This window comes from Saimiri boliviensis, chromosome 18 (genome assembly GCF_048565385.1).
Source record: "Saimiri boliviensis isolate mSaiBol1 chromosome 18, mSaiBol1.pri, whole genome shotgun sequence".
NCBI classification, from domain to species: domain Eukaryota; kingdom Metazoa; phylum Chordata; class Mammalia; order Primates; family Cebidae; genus Saimiri; species Saimiri boliviensis.
In genome coordinates, this window is record NC_133466.1 from 42,588,404 (window position 1) to 42,609,040 (window position 20,637).

General features: G+C 37.1%; 1 protein-coding gene across 5 annotated transcripts in view; it reads left to right on the forward strand.

The window, feature by feature from the left end:
• EPHA6 (EPH receptor A6) overlaps positions 1–20,637 on the forward strand; it is a 986,592-nt gene that overhangs the window by 804,529 nt on the left and 161,426 nt on the right. For 3 of the 5 annotated variants that reach the window (XM_074389177.1, XM_039480541.2, XM_074389179.1), the window contains one exon: positions 19,544–19,669. The exons of the other annotated variants lie outside the window; for them this stretch is intronic. In XM_074389177.1, coding sequence (XP_074245278.1) covers positions 19,544–19,669 — 126 coding nt within the window. The remainder of the gene's footprint in view (positions 1–19,543; positions 19,670–20,637) is intronic. 5 annotated transcript variants of the gene reach the window in all.

Below are 20,637 nucleotides of genomic sequence, written 5' to 3' on the forward strand. Positions count from 1 at the left end.
GATTAATGCCTGTGTCACCTACGACACTGATCTCTTAGTTGCCCCTTTTTCCTGTTTTTTGTCTTTGTTTTATGCTATTTTAGCATGCTTATTGGATTATAAGGCACTCTTGATAATATGGGCCTTTGCTGAGGTAATAGAGTAGAATCATTGTGAACGATATTCCACGTAGTTCTTGGCCTTCTGATTCTTAGATTTGAAGTCTCAGAAAAGTATACAGATGTAACATACTTTTTACCTTAGGACTCCTCTGTGCTGTTGTGTAGCTGGCTCCGGAGAGACCCACTTTTCTGCTGTGATTTCCCCCTTGTTTGCCCATTGCATGCCTACTATGTGCCGGACACTATGTTATACCTTTGTTATATGTAGTTTCATTAATCCTCACAAAACTATAGGCTAAATGTTACAATTTTTTTCATTTTCCAAATAAAGAAATTTAAATCAGAAATACTAAGTAACTTGTTCATAGGTGGCAAAGACATGAGGTGAATTCATGTCTGTCTGACTCCAGAGCTCATGCTCTTTGGTTGCATTAGTTTGAATTTTTGACTTTCTGCCTACATACATCTTAACAAAATCCATAGAAAACATCTATATCTATATCACTATATGTATGACCCTGTTGAATTAAGCAAAGGCAAATAAAACAGTCAAGTTTCTTAGTAAAGAATAATGCTAAATTCTTCTCCCGGCTTCTTGGTAACAACTGTGAATGCGTTGAATAACTCTTCCTCCAAATGACTTGATTTGGTAATTGTTGGATTATTTAAAGTATAGTGTTAATGACTTTCTCAATCTGCTTCTTACTTGTGTATAAAGAATTCATTATGCCTGATGAAGGGCTGTTAGCAAGAGGAACCTCAAAAAATAAATACAAAGCAGATTGTATGAAGTGGAATAAAGCTTTGGTTGCAGTAATAGATAGTAGTGTGACTTGGCTAATACTGTAAAAGCTAACTGCATTTTAGGGTGCATTAATGTGACAAGAAGAGCATTTTTTAAAAATTAAAGAGTTCTTTTATAGTTTACCCTAGGCAGTCCACATCTGATGTACAGTGATCCGTTACAGATTACGTATTTTAAGGTTAGCATTGTCAAAGCATACTTTGTCCAAAAGTAAGGTAGCTAGGATGATGAGATTTTTTAAATAATTTCTGATAGATCAAGATATGTTTAACCTATAGTCAAAAACTTAAGTAGAAAATATAAAGGAAAAGAATAGGTCTCTTTGGTTATTATTTGTATTGATGCTTCCAAATACAGAGGGCAAAATTAAGATCAATGAATGGAACGTAATTAGTGTTTCCTGACAACAAATTTTGTATTGATTTAATATTAGTCAAGAAAGTCCAGAATAAAACAGATAGGCACAGAACAGAGTCACAGGGATGCAAACAGAATAGTTCCAGAATGTCCAGGATGTCCCGGCTTCTCCCAACTCTACGTCCCTTGTTTGAATGATCGCCATGATAGTCTTCTTTCATTTTCTGTATTAACATGTATCTATTACTATTTAATGTGCACCCAGTCACTTTTCACCATCTTTCTCTCTAAGGAACTCAGAAGAAAGTTTTTATTTCATTGGTTTGAGAAGAAATTGTGGGTTCCTCTTGAATAAATCTAGATATTATCATCAAGTAGAGAAATAGTTTTATAACCTCTCCTAAAAGCTGAATTTAAAAAGTCATGCAGTCAACAAATGTATATTGAGCAGCTAATAGAATGCTAATACCAATAAGGCTCAGTCTCTACTCCCAAGGAGTATAGACATGTAGCAGAAATGACAGGCAAAGCTTTAACATAAGTGCAGTAATATGTGGTAGATGAATGAATGAGGCTTAGGGCAGGCCCACAGGATCTATTTGAATAAAAGGAAGTTTATTGGTGGGAGTGACACGAAGAGTGTTGAAGGATGAGTAAAACGTGGGTTAGAAAGGCAAAGAAACCGTACATTACTAGCAGGAAACACATATAGGAAAAAGTTACATAGATGTGAAAGAAAAAAGGCTTATAGATCTATATTTTCTAATTACGGAAGTCAAAGCTGTATGAAGCCAGTTTTCAGAGATGTGACCAGAGGGACTGACAATTGAAAAACTAGCAATGGAGAAAAGGCAGAAGATAGAGAAAAACATTGAAATATTTGTTAAACAAAAGATTATGAAATTGTGTAATGAATTCTTACAAATCATTTTGAAAGACCCCATTATATAAAAATGAGACAAAAATAGGAGCAGCTAATTTTCATAAAAACAAATATAATGGTTAATAAAAATAAGAAAATATATTCGATTTCACTAGTAGTCAGTGATATATTAATTAAAACCAAAATTAAATGAAGTTTTAGAAATAGTAGACCCTGAGGACTGCAAAAGTGGGAGGGTGGGAAGAGAAAGAGGGTTGAAAAGCTACCTATCGGGTACTCTGTTCACTATGTGGGTGATGGGGTCACTGCAAGCCCAAACCTCAGCATTATGCAATGTACCCATTTAACCAACCTGCACATGTACCCCCTGAATCTACAGTTTGATTTAATTTAACTTAAAAAATAAATACAATACAAAAAACAAAACTAGATTCCTTTTTTTAACCTGTCTAGTAAAAACTGAAGAGAGTGATACTATTTGTGTTAATAGGATCATAGGAAATTAGAACATTAGCATTCACTCATGATAAGAATTTAAATTGATAATAGACTTCTAGTACACTATTTGGAACTATATTTTAAAACGCACATATTGTTTAACTCAGGAACTCCGTATCTATATAACTATTCTAGATATATATGCAATAACCTAATACTCATCAGGAAGAAAATGGATGGATAAATTTGTGTATATATAGGTACTAGTGATCACTATGATGTAGTGAAAAGGAGGAGGTAGATTAACATCATGAAAGGTCTCCAAAACATGTAATCAAGTTTAAACATTTAAAAGCGGCCGGATGCGGGGGCTCAAGCCTGTAATCCCAGCACTTTGGGAGGCCGAGGCGGGTGGATCACGAGGTCAAGAGATCGAGACCATCCTGGTCAACAAGGTGAAACCCCGTCTCTACGAAAAATACAAAAATCAGCTGGGCATGGTGGCGCGTGCCTGTAATCCCGGCTACTCAGGAGGCTGAGGCAGGAGAATTGCCTGAACCCAGGAGGCGGAGGATGCGGTGAGCCGAGATCGCGCCATTGCACTCCAGCCTGGGTAACAAGAGCGAAACTCCGTCTCAAAAAAAAAAAAAAAAAACACATTTAAAAGCAAGTTAAGTGAGGTATATATAGAGTAATCTCGTTTACTTTAAAAATTCACAAAGCAAAACTATTTATGTTCATATCTATGTATGTAACCGTGCCTGGCATACAAAAACATCTGCAAGGTTACACATCAAAGTGATAACAGCAGAGGGCTGGCATTAGATGAGTGATAAAAGGAATTGCCATTGTTCTAAGTTGTTTAAATGTGAGTAAGAATCATTTATACATTATAGTCTGGTATACATTTTAAGCATTGTTTTTCAATCTGCGGGGAGCCTTTAAAAGGTTTTAAGCAGGGAAATCACACAGGCACATTCGCATTTTGGAAATATTTTTCTGCCAGCTGAACATAGTGGGGGTTGCACGGAAATTAAATTGGAGACAGGAAGGTCAATAAAAAGTGACGGCAAAAATCCAGAGTAATGAACATAGGTAGACTTCTATAAAGCTGCGTGATTGTTGTGAAGATAGAAGAAAGAAGGTGACTTTAAAAAGATAGGTTTTCACTACGTAGAAACCATAGGACACCACCACCTGGGATTAGAAGATGACTCCGAGCAAGTGGTCAATGAACCTTGAGTTTCCAATTTAGAAACTAGCTGAATGGTCAAGTCCTTTCACTAAGACAGGAAACGCAGTGTTGGGAGTAAAGGTGGGCTGTAGGAACTGTGATTTTTAGATCTTTGTTACCCTAAGGAATTTGGGATTTTGAATAGGGAAGCTATCCCAAAATTTTTCCGTAAAATCTTTTTTTCCAAGAAACATTACCCCTTCTCTATATAAAGGATCAATACAAATGAGTTCTGTGTAAACATCCTATAAAGCTGCAAGAAATGTTCAGAGTTTATAAAAAGTTGGTTATTAGATTTTTTTTTTTCCTTGATTAGTCCTGGAAGCAGCTACTTGTACCTGTCACGGGTATATCACCATCGTGAAAGAAAAGGTTTATCAATGTCATCCACTAAAGAGTTACACCCTTGCCACCTCTCTTACAAACCACTCATCCACTGGCCTGGTAGACACCCAGAAGCTGGAAGAGTATTTTCTGTCAGGATGGTCTAAGCGCGCACTTATGTGTAAATCTTGACAAGCTTGCATTTTTCGGGTCAGCAATTATTTTTTGTCTTTAAGTTGTCTCAAGGTTGTAGAACTTAAGTGGAAAAAGGATTCCATCCAGAAATGCCAGTTGTTTTTTCTTCTAAGTCCAAAGCATACTACCTTTATTTAATCTACAGACTTTGTTTCACCATTGAAAGAGGAAAATCAAACCTCATTCATGTATAAAACTGTGACATTAAAATTAGATTAGAGATGACCCATGGAATGTTTGCACTTATTAATTGGAATTCACCCTTGACAATAGAAAAAGGTTTCTATTACATAAGGGTAGAATGTATAAGACAGAAAAACATGAACTTAGTGATTCATCAGTTTTTAAGTGTTAAAGATACAACGAACAAGATCACATGACATTGGCCTCTGTGGAAATTACGATAATGGGGAAGTCGTGATAGCAAAAGGGTGGGCTGATGCGGAAGCACATCTCAAAGGAGCTCACATTGGTAGAAGGATGACAAGATTGAGGAGACTGTTTGTTTTTTTTTTTTTCTTTTCCATTGATTGATTGATGGAGTGAAAGGATCTCACCGTGTCGACCAGGCTGGAGTGCAGTGGTGCACTCATGGCCCACTGCAGATTCAGCCTCCTGGGCTCAAGCAATCCTCCTGCCTCAGCCTCTCAACATGCTGGGGTGACAGACAAAAGCCACTTCATCCAGCCTCTTTTTTCTCTTAAAACTCTTAAAATTGGACTGACAGTGAAACTGTAAATATAGAGTTGGAGGCTGTGGAATAGGAAAATAAAATTACAAAGGAAGAAAAGAAAATTTGAGTAAGACTTATCCGAAGTAAATAAATCTAAAGATATAGGGAGAAAAACAAATAGAAAGACATGTTTTCTGCAGTAAAAATTTATTCACTATTGAAGATGCATTTTCTTTTAATAGTGAGGGAACACAAGCCATCGATTCGTGAGACTTTTTTCCTCCCTTTTTCTTTCTCTCCGTTCCATTCATCATACATCTAAGCATCAGGCATTGAGCTAAGCTCATGGATTAAAAAAAATTCCCCTGTCTTGAGAGAACTGACAAAAAAATTGTTCCCAACTTTTATGCTCTTTCCTGTTATCTCCAGGAGTTCAGAGGCAGTGACTCTCCAGAATTCATTACCCATTAAGGCAGTGTTCTTAACTGAGGTGTCAAGGTACCCCATGACATACCAGTTAAAATTTTTATCTCTAGCTATTTACTTCTAAATAGTAGAAAAAGAAAAAAAAATCTTTTAAAAAGCAAATTAAGAACTTATATCTAAATATCACTCGTAATCTTATTTCCTCCGCCCCACCATTTTTTTTTTAGTGGAAGAGAAGGAAGTCGAGTAATATCTGGGGCTTTGAAAGTTATGTGTCAATGTGACTTCATTTCTCATTCATTTTATGATGCAGTGACAGACTGAGAACAAGCCAGGTTGATGAGTGGCATCTGGGTTGGTGGAGAGACTCCGAAATAATTGCCCACATGGAGGCAAAAGAATAGTCTGGAACCACCCAAATGACATCTGTGAAGTCTGTTTCAAAAATCTAAGTATGAGATAGAGTCTTCAAAGGATACTGAAACAGTTAATTTATGGACCAGGAATGCTAAGAAAGGAAAAATCAAACTGTCAGTGTAGAGTCAGATTCTGGTGTGACAGAAAATCCCAGATAAAAAGTAGAAAAATTCTTCCTTTCACAAATAAGCAACATCCAGAGGCAAGCAATCTACAGCCAGTAGGATAGCTTCATGATCCTCTGAGACCCGGGTTCCTTCAACATACTGAGTGACTCTCTTCAGCACACTGATAGTTAAGTTGCATTTTTCAAGAAGTCCCATTTCCTCCTTTCAGGGATACTTCTTGGAAATTGCCACCACTAATTCCATTTCTACTCACTAATCAGATAGTCAGTAGATTTTATTTTATGCAAAGATAACTTTTTCTCTTATGAAAAGGTAACTTTCATCTGGATGCATAAGAAAGCCAGAAACATATGGTCTTTATTCCGGCCAGCCACATAGCCCTTAACATCAGGGGTTCTAAAACTAGAAAGAACACAACAGGTATGGAAAGACCACTGTCAGTCTCTGCCACTATGAGGTTAGATCATGACTAGAGGTATAGGTATGAACTCAAGTGTGAACTGAGGTTGTTCTTTTGGGGGGATACCTTGACATGTACTTTAGGGGCCAATTTGGTCTTTCTAAAAGATTTTTTTCAGACAGAAGGTTTTCAAATAGTGGAGATTATTCTAAATTTTTTTAGTTAGATATGCATCATAAATTTTTAAACTATCAGGGAAATAAAACTGCTGTTTCATTCAATAGAATTTTTAAAACAGTCTTATACATTTTTCCATTGTGTATGAATGTGTAAAAATTTGGCCAGTCAATGCTTTTAAATACACTCACACATACACACATGAACGTCTGCCCTTGTACAACCATTTTTCCTTGGTCTATCAATATGTGCCATTAACCTAAAAATCTATCTCTTCTTCATTGCTTATTTATTGACAAACCTGTTCCACTAACCAGTGTTTATCTTCACCAGCAATTCTTTTCTATAAATACAATATGCTAGATTATACTTAAACTGTCCGAGACTCTCTCCAAACTCAAGGTTTGTGATTATAATTAAGCAATAATATTGTCACTTGCTTTTTTCTTTCTTGAAAATAAGTGATCTCCTTCAGTCACTGCCCCTTAGTGCTGTAAAGATGTGATTTGAAAAGTTTAAATGGGGCTTTCTAATTAGGCGACACTCATTTTTATATTCCCAGCCTTTTACCCAGATTACCTGGAAGGTATATATTCTCAATTAAAACACATTCAATCTGAAACCTATATGACTTTGACTATAAATGGGCACTTCTCAGTGATTGAGTTTGAGCCAACTGCTCATTCAGCTGAGGTGAATTAAGTCTTCTAGGGCACCAGTGTGCCATTTAGTAAATTACTTCATCCAGCACACTAAATGTGCCTCGCATGGGTGAACAGCTTCCTTTCAGGGTGTACTTTCCTCTCCCCAGTTCTCCACTGGCCCTGCTTTATTGATGTCACAGGGTGATTCATATGACTCAATATTTACTCACAGTCTCAGACAATAGACTGCACCATTATTTTCTCCACTGCAGAACACAGGCGCTAGTATGTAGATGGTAAATGAGAGAATTATTTTGTTAGGATTTTTCTGTAAGTCAAATATAAAGAGAAGAGCATCACTACCCTCTAAATTCTGAAACTGTAAAATTTACCACTATATATCGCTTCTCAACCTTTTGGTTAAGATCAAATGTAAATTTACTATCACATGGTAAAATGGCTTGGCCCCTTAGAATTATCAATAAACAAGCATCTTTAAAAAAAAAAAACCCATTAACACAACAATATGTACATAAAACAAGCCTATTTAAATAGCAATAAAATGGAATATAATACTTTGAAAGCAATAAGTTTTTATTTTTCACTTGGCAAATACAAATGTTCTTTTAACTCCGTCCTATGCTCTTGGATATTTAAAACTTCAGACATTTATTGGTTCCTCTTTTGGAAACTAGCATCCAGGGCATAAAGTAGTGTTTGTGGTGCCATAATTTGTTAAATAATGCTTTGAAAGTGGCTGGGAGCCCAAAGAGTCCATGCAGAAATAAAATGTGCTCACACTGCTTCCAAATGTTTTCCTCTCCGCATATATCACGTCGGAAGCTGGTGTTTCTCTCACCTGTCACTACAGCTAAGAAGCTATAATCATTCACCACCCCTAGCGGAACATTTTAGCAAACTACCCAAATTCACATCCAAGCCAATGTTTAAAATGAAATTAAAAGCATGTATGTTAAGTGAACCAATAATCTAATGATACAAGCATCTGAAATTGCCTTGGAACTAGCTCTGAAAAATACATTAGCAGGGGCATTTTCAACAGCAAGCAACACCCGCTTGCTTTTTTTCCCTGACTTTTTTCTTTTTATAAATTCCTTGACTCTCCTTCAACAATATTCTCCGGGAGCAGGATGTATTTGGGTCTTCATTTTGAACCCAGTCTAATGGCCTTTCAAGGATCGCGTAACGATAAGCAGAGTTGGAAACGGTGGCACAGCAAGAGGCTGAGAGATGTGAATGGAGATATTATTCCAGGCAGTCTCAACATGCCCAGATTTAATGTGACTTCACAGTCGTAAAATCAGGCTGCTTTGGGTCTGTTTCCATTCTCTCCCTATTCCCAGGAATGAGTGTTGTCTCATATCAGACTTGAAAATTCGGTGAATATAGGCCTCACTGGCCTCCAACTCACAAAAAGGAATAGCCTCACTAAAAATTAGAGGTTATTTGAAACTGTAGAATGCCCGCTTCTTTCAAACACATTTCACACTTACGATCTGATTTGAAAATACAGCCCGACACACTGTGATTACTTTGCTTCAAGGCCACAGTTGGGGTGAAATTGGCTGGCTCCTGTACGGGAGTTAGGCCCGCAGAGAATGAATCCTGAGTCAGTCTCTCCCCCCACAGAATAGCATCCCTGTCTATATGCCTCACTTGTCTTCAGGCTCAAATAAACAGTCCGAATTGCTCCAACCTCAAGATGGTCTCTCTGTCTGTTTCTTAAATACGTAAATGAGAAGACACATATGCAACGCTGGGATAAATGTTGGGGAAGATACGTGTGTCCCATGTCTGGCTGTGTGTATTATTCAGTGTTCGGCTATCTGTCTGGGAATGAAGGAATATATGAGATATCGAGAAGGCCTTGGCAGATCAGAACGTTTTTAGGACTCAACTGATATTTTCACTGTCTTGCATGGGTTTTGCTGTTTTACTTTCAGAAGTTTAAAGGAAGTTTAGAAGGAACACATGGGTACACTTTGTAATTTCCATTTTTAAACGTCACCTTTACAGTTAACCCCTATATGCAACATACCATGCTAAGTTCTACTGGACATACTAAAATGAGAAGCTTCTTCAAATAATTTATTGTAAGATACATTAAAGGACATACCTGTACTGCCAGGGAAAATGTCATAATGTTACACACGACAGAGAGAAAAGAGCCACAGATAAAGGTCTTCCTTGCGTCTATGTCGTGCCAGGCATTTTATAAACACGATCTTGTATAATTGTCCTCATAACATCCCATTTCCCCCACATTACCAAAAGGAGAATTGAGGCTCGGAGAGTTTAAGCGACTTGCATAAGGTCATGCAGCAGCTATGCACGGCGAGGTTTTGAAGCTCGGTCCCTCTGGCTCCACACTTGTCCTCTTCCCGTTGCAGCTTTGTTGCCTCCTAAGGGGGCACAGATGAGGCCACAGTGATTCCACCAGCAGCCCCATAAAAAGCCCCTTAGAAGCAGTGGCATTTGAGCAGTGTATTTAGAATGAGTCAGGCCGATATGGGGTATTCTCTCTCTGTGCTGGAAGGAATGAACGACGCATTCAAATAACAGTGAATTTTCCCGTATGTTTGCAGGAAAAGGTGAAGGACTCTGAAGCCATTCTTATGTCTTTGTTTTACACTTAACAGTAGGGAGATTTAGGAATTTTTTAACCGAAGAGTGACATAATCTAAATTGGGAGGGTTCAGGGAGGCATCCACTGAAGTGTTTACACCATCCATGTTTGCGAGTAGAGAAATGGAAGGAAATCCCACATGCTCACCTCACGCAAAAAGTGGCTACCTGGAAAAGTGGACACACCTTGCCACGACCAAACTGCCAGCAGTACCATTGCATGCGTGTCATACATTTATCATGTGAGAGTTGATATAAAGTCATATTAGGGCCTTGCTTAGTATCATTTTCCTTGGCTGCTTTTTAATTGTTTTCAAGACTAATCGTGTTCCCTGATTATCTACAAAACCAATCAAATAGCAATTATTAAATAGTAACATGGAAATTACTGAAGCCAATTATCGTATCATCTCACTCACACCATAGAGATGCCAGTTTGACCTGAAAGAGCTAACGCTTTGAAAGGCATTTACAAATCTTAGCCTTCAATGAGAAATAATATGTATTAACACATTTGTTCCTAGGTAGTGCTGCCAAGCATGTTATTATATCCATGAGTAAAACTAAATCCAGAACTCTCTTTTAAACTTGGTTCATGAGAAAGCAGCAATGTGAGGTATATGACAGCAAGACTCATAGTAGCAATGAATGGGCAGTCTGTTCTATAGGCAGCTTTGGAAAATTATAAACAGGCAGATGCAGCCTGCCTCACGACCTCTTTATCTGGTGTGCTAAAAGTGCAAACCTCACTTTAATAATGTGTCAGGTATACCCACAGTTCATAAATATTAAATACATAGCACATGTTGGCTGCAGAGCTAAATAGATGTGACTCTAATACATGTTGATAAATGCTGCTTAACAACGCCTTGGCTGACTCCTTGGCACCTGAGGTGTGAAACTGTTTTTTAAAAGAACATATAGTTTAAAAGTCTGACCTCAGGGAAAAAACAGCGAGGTAGGAATCTGCCAACCAAGCTAGCCTGTGTGGTGGCTAATTGGAAGGACACGTTCTTTCAAGTTCACTCGACCCTTCCATCACTTCTTAGATAAAAGAACTTTGGAATTTTAGAAGTGTTAGAAATGTCGTTGGCCCTTGATCCCTGAACACTGGGTCATTATAAGCATTTAAAGTGGAAAGTTCTCAATTTCACTGAACATTAATAATTATCTATTTTTGATGCTATTTATACTATTTGAGTACACATTGTTTTGAAAGCACTGACACTGAGAAAACTCAGGCTGTGGTTTTTGTTTTTGTTTTTGTTTTTTAAATGGAGTCTTCCTCTGCTGCTAGGCTGGAGTGCAGTGGCGCAATCTTGGCTCACTGCAACCTCTGCCTTCTGGGTTCAAGCGATTCTTCCACCTCAAGCCTCCCCAGTAGCTGGGACCACAGGCACATGCCACCGCTCTAGCTAATTTTTGTATTTTTAGGAGAGATGGGGTTTCACAATATTGGCCAGGATGGTCTTGATCTCTTGACTTCGTGATCTGTCCACCTCAGCCTTCCAAAGTGCTGGGATTCCAGACATGAGCCACCGCGCCCGCCAGTCTGTTATTTTTATAAAGTCAAACTACCTTTGTACTGTTCACATAAAATTAGTTTAATTCAACTCATTAATTATTATCTTGAGCTCCTAACATGCACAAGGTCTGGTACTGGGCATGCCGAGGAGAATAAGACAGACACACTCATTCCTTATTCTTAAGCGTTCACAGCCTAGTGGGAAAGGGAAATGTGTAAACCAGAAGTCACCAGCTGGCAGCCCACGGGCTGAAATCATCCAAGAGATGTGTTTTATTTGATATCGTCAGTGTTTTTAAAAAACATTTGAGTTCACTGTCATTAATCAAAGCTTTCACCTTTCAGTGCAATAGAATGCCTGTATCATCAGCATTAGTAATGTACATACAACAGTAAGTAATGTACTTACTTATTGCATCTGGTGGACCCTTAAAGGCATTTGAGTTTGGTACCATGAAATTGTAAACAAACAAATACTGTCTCGGTGATAGGGTTCTGCTTCTATTATAATACCTAACATTATACGGAAGAACAGAGGAGGGAGTAGCAAGTAAGTTCTCTCCAGCTATGCCAAGTACATTTTGACAGCGGAGGCGATACCTGCCAAATCCAGACAGAAGGAAGATCAGGGAGGCATGGAGACATGAAATGACCCGCATGAAGAAGAAGGAGGGCCGGGCGCGGTGGCTTACGCCTGTAATCCCAGCACTTTGGGAGGCCAAGGCGGGTGGATCACGAGGTCGAGAGATCGAGACCATCCTGGTCAACATGGTGAAACCCCGTCTCTACTAAAAATACAAAAAATTAGCTGGGCATGGTGGCACGTGCCTGCAATCCCAGCTACTCAGGAGGCTGAGGCAGGAGAATTGCTTGAACCCAGGAGGCGGAGGTTGCGGTGAGCCGAGATTGCGCCATTGCACTCCAGCCTGGGTAACAAGAGTGAAACTCCGTCTCAAAAAAAAAAAAAAAAAAAAAAAAAAGTATATCTATATATACATAAATTAAAACCTGTCTTTCAATATATGTCTTATTCTTAATCAACTCCAAAATAGTTTAATTCTCCCTGTTAGTGCTATAGTTTTGAAATACAATTTACAGCAACCATAGGTTTATCACACACATTCTACAAGTCCAAAATGTTTAAAAATAACTCAGGGAAAAATTGAACATTTATTTGTAAAAGCGCTAAAGAAATACCTCATAAGCGTCTAGCCATGAAACTGCTCCTTTTGCTTCATTGTGACCTATCGAACAAGAGGATGAAATGTCTATAGGATTCATTTACAGTTCCAGGAAGGATTTTTTTTAAGTTAAAAATAAAACAGTAATGGCCATATTGTCCTTAACTGTATTTAGTGCTGAACAATCTAGATTGGCGTTAGTGTGTGTAGGTAAAGAGGAAAATACTAATTTAATCGTAGGGGCATGTCCATTTACAAGAATTTAGATAATGGACAAAGTTCTGTGATTGCATCTTTAGATTAGTTTAGTCAGAATCAGTCCCTGAAAAAATAGTGTCATATCAAAAATTATTTGATTTTCTATTTTTTTGTATTAAAAATGTATGTCATAGTTTAAAAAAAATAGATGTGGCAATAAATATTTACTGAATAAATTAATAAATCAATGAATGGATAAAAGAATAAATCAGTAAGTTATTCATGATCATTTTTCAAAATTCAAAGCCAAATTGAAAATTAGCTCCCTTCCAGCTATAGAAAGTTGCTCTTGGCCTAGGAAGCAATTGAGCAGGCAGAGTACTTCCTTAGATCCTAGCAAAATATTTGCTTAAGTGGCAATTTGTCACTTTTGATTTGATCATTTGTGCATCCACTCAGTCAACTTGCATTTATTGAAACCCAAATCTGTGCACCTTCTGGTCACATTAGAGGAGACCACAGTGAAGTCCTGGCTGTCCTACCTCATGCATCACGATGAGGCAGTACTCATCTTTCTTCACCAAAATAGGCAGAGCCTCTTAGTCTTTCCTAGACCGCGTGTTAGCAGTTAAGGAGATGCAAGACAAAGGTCTCCACGGCGTAAAGATGCGTTCTTCCGGTGCTTTAGATCACGTGGACCTTATTGTTACTGCTCTTCCTCACTGGCAATGTAAACGTATTGAATCTCTGGCCTCATCCACCATCGCAGAAAACAAAGAAGCATTTGCTCAGACATAACAGGTTTATGGTCTTACTTCTGTTAGCGGAGGAAAGAATAATGTTAAAAATTACCATAACTAGAATAAAAGAGAGAGGTATGTAGGAAAGAATATATGAGTTAGGGAAGCACACAGTCTGACAAAGTAAAGATAAGTGAAATTAGATAGAAGACAGAAAGGTGGTAGGTAGGTAGGTAGGTAGATAGTCAGATAAGATTTGAAGGCTCAGGAAGAATCATTCTTCAGGAAAAGTAACCCTTGGCATAGCTTAGGTTCAACAGACCAGGTTATCTTTGCACTTTGAAGTTATTCTTACTGTATGTAGCTCAGAGGTACCATAGTTAATCCAAAACACAGTGAGGGAGTTGTTACTATGTGCCAGTTACAGAACTCAATACTGGATACTCAAGTATAAAGAACGGGCCGGGTGCGGTGGCACATGCCTGTAATCCCAGCAATTTTGGAGGCCGAAGTGGGCAGATCACCTGAGGTCTGTTGTTTGAAACCAGCCTGGCCAACATAGTAAAACCCTGTCTCTATCAAAAATACAAAGATCAGCTGGGCATTATGGTGGGCACCTGTAATCCCAGCTACTCTGGAGGCTGAGGCAAAAGAATCACTTGAACCTGGGAGGTGGAAGTGATAGTGAGCCAAGATCACCCCACAGCACTCAAGCCTGGGCAACAGCCTGGAACTCTGTCTCAAAAAAATGGAAAGAAAGGAAGAAACGATCTTACTTCTGAATGCTTGCACTGTATTCTCAGCACTTCAAATTACTGTTCATGTTCCTCCATCAAATATTTTGGGCCCAAACTCTCCACTGTATGAATACTCACTTATAAATCGTATCTGTGTTCTGCCTTATTTTTTATTGTTTTATGTTTATTATAGAACATACAAAATATAAAATAAAGAATGAAATAAATATTTTGAAATAATATTCACTTTTCATATTATTGGTACAAACTTTAACAATTTAAGTCTGGCTGGAAATTCAATTTCAATACTTGATTTCACATTGTAATCACACTACAAACAGGCATAGCTATGATACATGAAATGCTACATATATATGGCCAAGTTTGTTATGATAGGAGTGGAATTTGTAATTTTAATGGTGCTCCAGTGAGTTTTCGTGGCCTTCTCTTTTTAGATACTATCCTTATTTTCATAATGTAGTTGACGTATAACTCATTTTAGGAGTTGAAGAAATGGATTGTCCATATTCTGTTTGCTTACTTGGGCCTTTATTATGTATTTTCTAATGAATATCCAAGGTTGAACACCACCGTGTAAGAAGCAACATGGTCTTCTAAGATCCTTGCACGGGGCCAACTAAAATCAAAGCTTTTCCCTGATTATTCAAGCCCTTGAAGTAAATTATCTACTTCATCCTTATTTTGCCATTTTTCTCACAGTTTTGTTACTTAAATAAGTGATTGCCAAAATTCTCTGATCATACACATCTAACAATAAAAATGAGCAAGTTTTACAGGGGATATTGTCAGTATATTTTATTTATTGTTTATTTATATCAACTAGTATGATTATATATTTATAAATTAATGCATAAGCATAGCAATTACTAAAGGGTAAGGAAAAGCATAGATATAAATGGAATTTTCAGTATTTTCCTTCTGCTGTCCATCTTTCACGCACTTTGTTGGAATACTCCCTGCCTGAAAAACACTAGTATAAAGTACACTTATTACTGAACACGGTGTAACAGCAGAAGACCAAACCTAGTAACAAGCAAAATAATCTTTCTGCACCACCTCAAACACATACATGTGTGCATGTATGTCAAATCTTCAATTCTACGTTTTTGTCTTTTATTAAGTCAATCTATTGTCTACTCATAGATCTTAAAGGGTATTTGCAAAAATGCAACCCAATGAAAACAATTTGAAGGAGTCATATCTCAAACATTTATATTATAGAGATAGTGTCCTTACTGTTAAACTTTTGGGCATAAAAAGTCAATTATTAAGATGTAATCTTCAAAAAAGGGAATCTTTTCTATGAAGGGTTTGTATATGCATGTGGGGGGGGTCTGCCTAAGGAAATCGTATCAATTTATCTCAATTTTACACTTAAAGGTTTCTTGTTAAAGAAATACTAAGACTGCTAAATAATAACAATGGCTTATATTTATAATCGTTTGCTTCATTTAATTTTCATGAACAGCACATGAGGTAGATTCAGTTAAAATTTTCAGTTTACAGATGATGAAACTGAGGCACGAACAGTTTAAGCTCATTGTTCGTTTATCTTTCCACAAATGTTTTTTCACAATGTGCCTTCAGAGCGCACATGTGAAAATTTCTTTTCTTGTTTATAATTTCAACTTTTATTTTAGATTAAGGGATATGTGTGCAGGTTTGTTACAGACACAAATTTTTAATGATACTTAATTTACAATATAGAGTTATTTAAGGGAGATTGCTACAGTATCCAATGAGAAACGATATTTTGTTTCACAGAGTTTAAGTCTAGCTTGTCCAGCCTGTGACCTGGGAGCCTCCTGTGGCCCAGGACAGCTTTGAATGTGGCCCAACACAAATTCCTACAGTTTCTTAAAATATTATGAGATTTTAGTTTTTTGTTTTGTTTTGTTTTGTTTTTTTAGCTCATCAGCTGTCATTAATGTTAGTGTATTTTATGTGCAAAGATAATTCTTCTTCTAAAGTGCCCCAGGGAAGCCAAAATATCAGACACTGCTCATTAAGTGTTAAATATGTATTTTTAGGATGATTTGGCAACTGGTTACGCTGTAGGCCAGTTTACCTTCAGATCACCTGAGTAGTCAGAATGCCTCCTCAGTTGACCAAGCCAGATGGAAACATGCAGGCCATGTCGGCTGCTTTCTTCCCACTGTCTCATTGCATAACCTATCAACTAGCAACCTTTAAAAAAAATTTTTTTTGACTCTTGTACAGTATTTCTGAGTGGGTACTCCTAGTATTTGGAGATGTAATTCTCTTATTTGCAGGGAGTATACCACTTATTTCAACAACTTCAGCCTTCCACTCACTAAATACTAGGAATGACTTTCCTCAGTCCAGATGTGCAACTCTCCCTGCTAGGGAAGTTGCCACCAAAGTTGAGAACCGCTGCAGTAAGGAGAGGATCAAGATCAGAGTTTTGGGAAAGTGTACATGTTTTGTGCCTTGAACTTGCAAAGGCTGGAGAAATACTCTTATGACATATAAAATCGAATTCATATTAAGAAATACTCCACAGAATGTAACGAAAAACAAAATACTCATGGAAATGGACATTACACCTACCACACATTTTAGGTTTCATTTACTTTTTAACTACAATATAATTGATTAATAAATTCTACAATTAGCTAAAAGAAAACAGGCGGAGAGAGTTAGCAACTTGGGCAATTGGGAAAACCAGACTAAAACTAATTTATATCAAATCCCAAAACTTAACACCTGGTGGATTAAGAAACAAGGGAATTATAACAAAGAATTGCTATTTCTCCAGTATAAATTGTGAAAACTTACACCGTTAGTGTTTCATGCAATCTCTGTTGATATAACTGACCTTAAAAAGAAAAATAAGACATTACTATCACATAATACCTCACCTGAATATATATTCATGTACCCCAGTATTTCTATTTTGTTTGTTTTTTCAGCTTTGAAAAATGACAGTTTCTTAAGGAAGAGATGCCACAATAGATGAAAGACCTTTTTACCCATGGTAAAGAAACACAGCAAAGCCATTATGAATGATGGTGGAAACTTAGGCAGATGAAAGCTGCTATTAAATATGACAGGCCGTCACAACAACAAAAACAGTAATCAATGCAATCATAACAATAAAATAACTTTTGTATTGGTTTCCTTCAAAAAGTTAAAATAATGGGCACCTTGTCTAAGTTAACAGTTTGGATAATATTGGCAAAAACAGGAAAAAGATAAGAATCTCAATGTGCAACATATTAATGTTATCTAGAGCCACTACTCTACATATTTTTATTTTGCTTCAAATTTTCTTTAATTTCATCTATATCGTTTTTTCTTTGCTGTTCATTTCTATGTTATTATTTTTCTTTATGATCTAATATTCTGGAACTGAGTTTCCTATGACTTGGCTTCCATAAATCCATAATCAGCTAAAATTGCATTATTTGAGCTTTTCACAGCATATAATAAAATCTGCATTTGTTGTCATTATTTTCCCTGTTGTAACAATACCATTACTCTTGCAACTGTAAACAAGACTGCAGTATAAATATATGATCACTCCACTTGGTATTCAATGAAGCACCTTCATTAGGAGCGTTTTCTCAGACAGTGATGGAACATTGCAATGTGGAAAATGCCTTGTGTGGGAGACACTGCGCAGAGATATAGCAACTTTGTGTTCAATGAGAAGCATCCCGTGCATTCACAAGGAAGTCAGTTTCACTGCTCCTTGAAAGTGACCTCAGAGCACTTTCTGACCACCGCTTGGCATTCTCGCCCTGTCTCTCAAGTTTAAGAGACTCCGGCTCTTCCTTATAGGACCCTTTCACTAAAGCTCCGTAAAATCAAAACCAAACGAGTTTATTCACTGTATTTAGTTTTCTTTCTAAGCTTCCTTTAATCCAGTGCACACCTATGGGCCTCCCCAGTTAAAACACACCTTGTAACTTTGCTCTTTCATGAAAACATTTCTGAAGATCTAAGAGACGGGAGCTTTTCTTTACCAATAACTTTCTCTATGGATGCAAGATACATATGGTGTACCAAGTTCCTTTAATTCTGACCCAAGTTCAAAGAAGCCTCAAATTTTAACTTATTTTTGGTGGAGAATTTGTGTCAAGATACCAAGTGAAGTCTCTTCACAAACACAGAACTTGCTAAATCTGAGCATGAAAGGAAAACTCCAGGGTTCAACATGTGAAGCTATGTAGCCTGAGGCGTTTCAGAGTGGCTGAACAAAATACATTCCTTACAACCATCAGTGTAAATTATTTGTTTTTTTTGGGGGGGGGAGGGTGAGGGGTTTAGTGCAATTTTTACCTTTGATTGGCCGTATCAGTTACCAGTGATGCCCGTTCACTGATACTGCAAGTGTATTAAATTTTCTCATGAGTGATTTTTAGTATCTTGAAGTTAAGATGCCGAATTATAATGTTACTATTGCAAAGTGCGGGGTTTCTAACTCATATTCAGAGGACAGTAATCTCGCAAATAGGAATGTATTCATGATTTATTTTTATTCGAGGGTGGGAAGAGTTTGTCCTGGTAGTTACCAAACACGTGGCACGGCTTCTCCTCTGTTTGTTGGTCTAAAATGAACATTTTTAACTAGATGATCTCTAGACTGTTTTCAGTTCTGACATTCTTTTATTCTATGATTCATTATATGATTTTATGGATAAATTTCCAAGCTGCTTACTTTTTCTTTGCTTTACTTAAAAATGAAAAAGCATATGGTTTTACCTTTGCAAACTCTCATGTCTTGTCTCTAATAGAAAAGTATAACAAATTAATAATTGTGTACATCAATTTTCCTGTCCCTGTTGCAAAAATATGTAATTGCTGCATGATGTAAAAGTTTTCCTTATTTTAAGCACTAATAGAGGTAGCCCTAAAGTAAAAGGACTGCTCCTGTGGATGCAGCATGTATCAGATCTTATGGTGGCTATTTTCTGTGTGCCTGTAACTGACGTGGGCATGAATTCTGCAAATAAACGACATCAGTGACTAGCATTAATATTCATTTTATTATTCAGTAGCATAGCTTTATGTTCTAAATGTAAGTTTAGAAATTTTATCTAGCACTCTGATGCTTCTAACCCTCTTTAATTGTAACTAGTTGACTAGATTTCAAGAAACTAGGTGGATTTTATAAATGTGTGAGTAAAACTGCATTCCATCCCTTTAATTTTATAACTTCTTTGTAAAATTTGCTGTCTTTGTTGATTTTAGGTTTTATTCCATGTAAATGATCAACAGTTTTCCATAAAGAAGACTTTGATTAATGTCAATTTTTATCTCTTAAAAGGATCCTTCCCGGCCATTGGGGTGGAGGCGCTTTGCCCCAGCTTCCTGAGGGCAGGGTTTTTAAATAGCATCCAGGCCCCGCATCCAGTGCCAGGGGGAGGATCTTTGCCCCCCAGGATTCCTGCTGGTAGGTATTTCAGGTGATGTTTTCTGCCACCACATACAGCAGTAGGACTGAGCTCGTAGTTAATAGGCCCAAAATACAAAATGAGTATTTCTTAAATGTATTGTGGAAGAGAAATACAAGTGACTTCTTAAATGCAAGGACCATGTTGACAATACCTGATGCTGTGAAAATGACACAAAGGAAATGGAAGAAGGATTTGGATTTGGAGCGCCCGATTCACACAGTGCTGCCGCCTGTTCTGAGAAAGCTTTTACTTACATAATAATCGGAGCTTCAGATCCAAAATATGTAAATCAAGAATAAACAAGGATGGACATCAGACACTGTGCCACTGGGAATTGGCCAGAAAAGTGGATTAAAAATTAAGTGTTCTTGACAGAAAGAATAATTTTATGGAGTTGATAGAGAATTAAAGTATCCTTTCATTGTAGAAAAATGATTTGAAGAAACCAGAAAGCAGCAACCTGAAAGACATTTTTAGAATAAAACTTAATATGCATTCCTTCCTAAAAATGCCAGTCTGAGCAAAGCCATATCTTATTGAGAGAAACAAAATATACAATTGAGCATTTAAAAATGCAATTTCAAATTTACTCAAACACTTTGCAGATCATCCATGACATGATTTTAATTACAATTTGTTTCTTCCCGGTCATTTAGTGAAATATTCAGCTACCTTCCTTCATTGTGCCTAAAGGACGCAATCTTACTTTACATTTCATATGTGTCTTAGCAAAATGGAATTCAAATATTGATTCTTGGGGTTTTAAAATCTTATCTCTTGTGATTTTTTTATTACAACTAATAATGATACTAAATATGATTGTAATGACATCACCATATTCAGGACATCTGGCCCAGCCTGCAATTTAATGGGAACACTTGAAAAGAATGGGAAATCCAACACAAACAAAACCCCCGACGATGCACGTTGCTCATCCTTGTTAGCATAATTATACCAACAAATC